Here is a 6,768-nt window from a genome sequence, read left to right on the forward strand (position 1 = left end):
GTAGGTGTGACCTGCAGTGTAAAAGCGCTTTGAGTAGTCAGAAGACTATACAAGTTCAAGTCCATTTACCATTAATGTTTAGCACTATGACGAATTTCGCGTAACACTTAAAGGGATACTTCACACATTTGCATTAATCTTTGTATCATTAGAAACCTGGTAGTATTTTTGAATGGTCGTGCATCCCGCCCTCATTTTCCCCTGAGATGGAAAATCTTTGTATTTCTGAGTCTGAAAAGGAGCTCCCAGTGGCACTGGCCGCCGCGAGCCCAGCCGCCTGGAGCTGGCCGCGACACAAGACCGGCCTGTCGGTCTTGTGTCGCTGCGTCTCGCAGCTATATTGCTGGCCGCTGCCAGTTCAGCAGCCGAGACATAAGGCCTGCTTGTCGGCGGCGGTGAGGACGAGGAGCCGGGGCCGGCTCGAGCTGGGGCTGACTGTTAGTGTTTTTATTACTATATTTCTACTGCTATACTGTATATTTTGGAGAAACTGCATCGATCGAATTTCCCTCTGGGATTAATAAAGTATTTCTGATTCTGAACTAGAGGACCTTAGTGGGAGTGGCCTGAGGTGCTGTGCATTCAGGGATTTGGTGTCTTTCATCCACATGAGCCAAAAAGACACTCCGTCTTTTCTCGGCCAAGAAGGCACCAACTTCAAAATGTATTTCACATTTCAACATATATGACCCAATGTCAATACAGATTCATGTTTCAACAGGTGAAGTATCCCTTTAAATATTGACAGCGGTGAGTTGCAGAAAGGAAAAACTTTGTCCACCACCAATAACAGTCATTCTAATCTCAAGAAGGACCGAGCCACAAAAGACACAATTCTTCTTCTAACTAGTTGTCAGAGAGACCCAGGTGCTGCTCACGTTAGCACTGGTGACCAACGAGGAGACACTCCACCTAAACAGACCAGGCTTGATTTTAAATCACCACAAGCTAGCATCTATACTGATAGACAGATAACATGCTTCATATCAACTATGTATGTGATGACTACAATATGAATGTAACAATTGTTTCCTCTCTGCAGCAACACTAAATAATGTGAACATTAATATGAGGATTGAATGAAGTATCTACTTACTTTTATAATGCATTAACTCTGTAACTTTCTGAAACTAGTTACTAATTTTCAGTATCCATTACTAGTTATGTCAGACTCTGATTTTAAATCTGATAAATAACTCTTAATGACCTAGAAAAATAAGCAATACCATCAATTAGAAAATATCATCTCTATATACTTTTAATTTTAACTGTTGCCTGGATAATAAGCCTTTCTTTTTCCAGCAACTTTTCACAGCAAGTCGGCACTAAAAGGAAAAAGGAGAAGATTTTTCTAAGGCAACTCCTACACACAAGTTGATAAGGTTATGTCCTAAAACTGCTGTATCAGCAGTGTGCATATTTGCAACTTCTTTTTTAATTTAATTCATTTTCAGAGGTTTTACAATCTTCTGTTTTTTTTAAGTAAAATAAAACGGGGAGAGTATTTGATAATAATAGTCCAACAGTAGGAGCTTTGCATGGTACTATTAGCCATGTTTTCAGTCTGGAGTCTTTTGAGGACTCGGGTGAGAAGATAAACTGTCGAGTGGAGATCTGTTTTTGTGCCCAAAAGGGAGGAGAGAGAGACATGCCGTCACTGAGCTGCACTCGTCTCTCCTCTGGTGACTCAAACTTTTCTGTGATTCACGTCTGAACAGAAGCTGAATGAAGAAGTACCCTCCTCCTTTTTCCCACCACCTCCTGCCTATTATTCCACTCCTCCTCTCCAGTCATCTCCTTCTCTGTGTCCCCTCTCCTTCCTGTCTGCTAATTGTTGTTGTACCACACTCTTTAGTTCTCCCCTTGAGCCTGCAGTTCTTCTCCTCAGGCCTCAGTGTCTCCAGGCCCATCGCTGGAAGACCTCCAGGATGTTCAAAACACTTTCACACACCCTCCTGCAGCTGCAGGTCCGTGCAGCCCGACAGGGGATTTCACCGCTCTGATGACGGGGCGCTGTCTTCCTTCCTGAGCCCACATAAATCTGTCGTATCCTCCATCCTATAGTCTAATATTAAACCTGTTTTCCATGACATGCTGCTCTGCAGGGGAGGGAAAGTTGACTAAGTTGACTAAGAAGAGCTGGTGCAGCCCGGGGAGGAAAAAACTGTGGTTAGATGTTCCTCTACTGCCACTGACCTATTGATCATTAAAAGTGATGTTCTCACCTTGTGTTGTTGCACAGTGGTAGCTCTGACTGTGGAGTGCTACGAGTTCAAGGCAAAGGTTGAACTTCAGAGTCCAAAAAGAGAAAGTTGAGAAAAGTGTGTTGCACAAGATTAATTACATGCATCATCATAATCTTCCTGCATTGCTTGGGGGCGGCTGTGGATCAATCGGTCGTCTCTCAACTGGAAGGTCGGGGGTTCAATCCCCATCTCCTGCATCCACATGTCCAATGTGTCCTTGGGCAAGACACTTAACCCCAAATTGCTTCGTCAGCGATGTATAAATGTGTGTGAATGGAAATAGCTTACACTTTACACAGCAGCTTCTGGGTGTGAATTTGTACGTTTGACCTGCGGTGTAAAAGCGCTTTGAGTAGACAGAAGCTATACAAGCTCAGTTTACCAGTTGTCGGTTTGAGCCCTGTGTGTGTGTGTGCTGTCATTGCTGTCAGGTTTTATTATGCGGTGTGTAAAGCAACACTTTGACTTCCCTTGTTCCAGAAGAATGACAAGAATGGACTTGTGAGGACATTTTTCAAATGAGTGAAGGACTTCTGTCATCTCAGAGTCAGGATGGTGGAGGCTACCGACCTCAGGCTATAATCAAACACACACACACACACCCCACAGACACACACATTTGCAGACATGTATGCACACTTGGACGTGCATGCACACACTCAAGCATGTGCTATTGTGCAATACCCGAGAACCGATTACAACTGAATATGTTTGTTATGAAAGGAAGCACTTGAGAGGAATCTTGTCATTTTTAACATTTAATTTTGAAGTTAAAAAATAATGCTTTGCAATGTAGCTTTACAAACTACATTGAGGTTTTATTCAACACACACAATAAATACATCCACAAATCTTTGTCACATTTTCCTAAAGATGCACATGAGACAACAAAGTGTAGGACCAAGTTACACAACAGTACAAAATGAATGTAAGCCGTACAATTGTTGCTTTCTTTCAGCATTAAGTTTGTGTTTTAGTCTGAGCGCGCTTTTTTGAGCGTTGTTGTTCATGCTTTAGAATTCAGCTTGTGCAGATGTCTGATACAGGAAATATAACCAATTTGAGTACAATTATACAAAATATTCTGTTGAAATGTGAAAATATTTTAACAAAGAAAACATATATATACAACATTCTGCAGTCTTGATTGTCATCGCATTTGCATGTCTGTTAATAACATTACAAAGCTTTACAATAAGATGTAATACTGAATTGACTGATTTCTCCCTGAGATCATTAAAAGTTCCTCTGGTATGTGTCCTCTGGGCTCACAGTGTCGGATATGTTACAGTACGTCTGCACACAGGGGGAGGTTGTGCTCCGGTTCCTGCAGGTAGCTCACCTGCCAGGGCAGCCCGAGAGCCGGAGACGGCTCCACAAACGAGTCCATGTACCTCTGAGTGCAGGAGGCCCACATCCCCGGCTGGTACCCCAACCCCTCCCCTACCTGCGGGTATCTCAGGGGGCTCGGCGGGTGGTCGTGGGGGCTGCTGCTGCTGCAGTGTCCGTTTGAGGCGTAGATCTGTCCCTCGGGGGGGTAACAGGGGTAGTGGGGCGACGGGGGACACGAGGACACGTTGTTGTCCATGTAGAGGTGTGTGTCTGTGGGCAGCCGGTGCATGTGGGCTCCTTGTTGCGGCTGCATCTGGTGCGAGATGGACGTGTGCCAGGGGACGTAGCTCTGATGCTCCAGGCGAGGAACCGTCACTCTGGACGCTCCCGCCGCCGCCGGAACTGCCAATGACTTGCCGCACTCCCGGTGGGCGCAGGGTTTGCTCGGGGGGTTCGAGCTCAGGAACACGGAGAGCGCGGAAATCCGGTTGATGGCTCTCTGCAGGGTGGCAATCTTGGAGAGACGCTTGCCGCTGAGGTCGTGGTTCAGAGTGACTCGCAGGGCGTTGAAGGCCTGGTTGTAGTCCAAGATGCGTTTTCGCTCCCGCACGTTTGCTGCCACTCGTCGCGCCTTCGAGCGCACGGGCCTGTTGCGCTTCTTGGTCTGCCCTTCCTCCGGGTCGCTCGGGCTACTGGTGGAGCTCTCACTGTCTTTAGTACTTTCATCGTCGTCGTCTCCTCGGTCCAACAGGCTGAGATCCAGCTCCTCCTCGGAGAACTCTGACCCTGCAACACTGCTGCAGCTCATTGTGGACGCTAGAAGAGTCAATGAGGTGGATGTAAGTGAAGACTCTTTCTGTGCTCTTCAGCTTCCTCCTGTAGTCTCAGTGAAGACTTTCTGGGAAGGCTGTGAATTTTGCAGATTTGTACGGCTCCAGGAACCGTCTCCTCGCGTTGTTCTGCAGGGCTGTCGGTGCTGTTCTGCCGACAGCCCAGATCTTCTCCTCCTACGACTGCTGCCGCTGCCTTGTGATTACTCGTACCTGAACAGGAGCAGGTCTGCCTGCTTTTTTAAAGCTCTTGGAAGTCACATGGTTACAGTCACCTGTGAGGAATGATGCACTCTCTCTCTGCCTCTACCCGGTTTATGGGCGCCCCGCAGGCAAATGGCAGTGTCACCGCCTCCTCCTCCTCTGACTCTCCCTCACATCCCTCACAGGATCTAACAGGAGAGTTTCAACACTTCATGTGTGTGTGTGTGTTAAACATACTCAAAACATACTCATTATTTAAGACAGTAATTAAATAGACACTTCCTTTAACATGTTTACAGAGCAAACTGAGGCGTTGTTTTCCACCTCTCTAAACTCTTTGAATCGCACACATCAGTTTTGTGTTTTTGCAGAGGATTCATAATGGAAGTGATGAAGTGTAGTTATGTGATGCTACAATTCTACAATTCACTTAGCAGATCCTGTCGCTTTATCCAAAGCGACGTACATCAGAGAGTAAGTACAACACGAGCAAGGATCTAGAGAAAAGAGGAAACAATGTCAGTAAGAGCAAACGATCAGCTTTGAGTCCAATTGGACACACAGGTGCTGACAGGTATTGTCATGATGCTGTATTTCAGGAGAGTTTTCAGATGCTTTGCTCGAGTAAATAGTTTCCTGAAACCCTTCGCTCGCCCCCAAGCTGGAGACGAGTTTAAGTCCGACCTGTGGCTCCTGTCCTGCATGTCGTTCCACACTCTTCCTCTCTGATTTCCTACTCTATCCACTGTCCAAACAATAAAGGCATGGAGCCCAAAAAACTAAACTAAAAACTTTACTAAGGGTGCCACTTGGCCTTGCGATTAGTTAACACGCCCCTCGTACAGAAGCTGTTGCCTTTGAAGAGAGCAGCCCGGGGTTTGAGTCCGACTCCTAAGTAGAGAGGACATCAACATAAGTTGGCAGCAGTGCTCTTATGAAAACCAAAACAATCTCACCCTGCTGTCGTAAACAGTCAAATGATCACTTATTGTTAACTTTCTGCTTATGTGAAAAGGGGCAGCTATAGCAGCGTTCCTTTAATTGTTTCGTCTGATACCTACCACACAGCTGCAGTTTCGGGCATTACAGGACCATTTTAAAAGTAATAAATGGTGTTGCTGATGGTCTTTTTTTGCTTTTGTCGGTCAAACCGGAGCATCAGTATTCATTTCAAAGTGTTACACCAGATAGAAAACCCTCACAGGAGCTTTAATAGTTTCCAAAATGACATCAGAATCAGTTTGTTCTTTATAGCAACAGCTAATACATGTCCTTCAGATGGATACCTTCTACTTTGATTTGTGAGTACATCAAGAGCCTGGACAGTTGTTTCTTTAACTTTGGTAAAGTAGTATAATCTGTTGTAAAGAACATGTGTTCTTTAGTAAATTAATTCTCTCTTTGTCACTCGATTCAACTCATTTCTAATTCCTTTCTTTCAAATCAACAGCTCTCAGGGTTACATCTTTCCCCACACATTTCACCATCATTACCAAAGAAGGGTCATTTATTTGAGTAGATTTTTTGTGCACATTAGTCACAGGGACATTTAAGACAAATTGATATGAAAGCGGTGCAATCTGTTCTGCACGTTTCCCCCTTTTCTCAGGTGTGGGAAGAGAGGAAACTTCTTATCTATCGTAGGTTAGATTTGTCCTTGCAATTAGCTGTCTCTCTCTCTCCCTCTCTCTCTCTCTGTCTCACTGCTCAGGTTTAAGGGCCATGTAATTTAGAGTAGCTTCCCTGGAACCATCGTCATAAATCATGCCTGGGCAGCACCTGAGGACAAGAGCAGAGCGAGCCGAGACTTCAAAGGGAGGGAAAAAACAAGGGCAAATATTTCACTATTGGATCCTCAAATGTCTGCTTGTAGGGATATCGATCTTTAAGAATGTGTTGTTAGTGAAGATGATATTCTTATTACATCATGCTGCAATGTTTTAGAAAATGTTTTTATTGATTACCCTGCAAAGTGACAGATTACAGTTCATTTCAGGAAAGCTGTCGGGATACAGAGTATTAAAGAGAGTGTTTTATTCTCTTCCCTCTTATTCCATCGACTGTCTCAACTAAAACTGTGGAAACAGTCGATCTGCATCTGTGTGTGTGTGTGTGTGTGTGTGTGTGTGTGTGTGTGTGTGTGTGTGTGTGTGTGT

At 44.9% G+C, this 6,768-nt stretch overlaps 1 protein-coding gene across 1 annotated transcript; it reads right to left on the reverse strand.

The window, feature by feature from the left end:
* Window positions 1-2,988: 2,988 nt before the first annotated feature.
* bhlha9 (basic helix-loop-helix family, member a9) lies at window positions 2,989-4,670 on the reverse strand. Its single transcript, XM_020631171.2, has one exon. The coding sequence runs from the start codon at window positions 4,384-4,386 to the stop codon at window positions 3,532-3,534; it is 855 nt and encodes a 284-aa protein (XP_020486827.2). The 5' UTR covers window positions 4,387-4,670; the 3' UTR covers window positions 2,989-3,531.
* Between the last annotated feature and the right edge of the window lie 2,098 nt (window positions 4,671-6,768).

This window comes from Labrus bergylta, chromosome 14 (assembly GCF_963930695.1).
Source record: "Labrus bergylta chromosome 14, fLabBer1.1, whole genome shotgun sequence".
NCBI lineage: Eukaryota > Metazoa > Chordata > Actinopteri > Labriformes > Labridae > Labrus > Labrus bergylta.

Coding starts and splice junctions, on each gene's coding strand:
- bhlha9 (XM_020631171.2), bottom strand. CDS start 4,386: ATGAGCTGCAGCAGTGTTGCAGGGTCAGAGTTCTCCGAGGAGGAGCTG.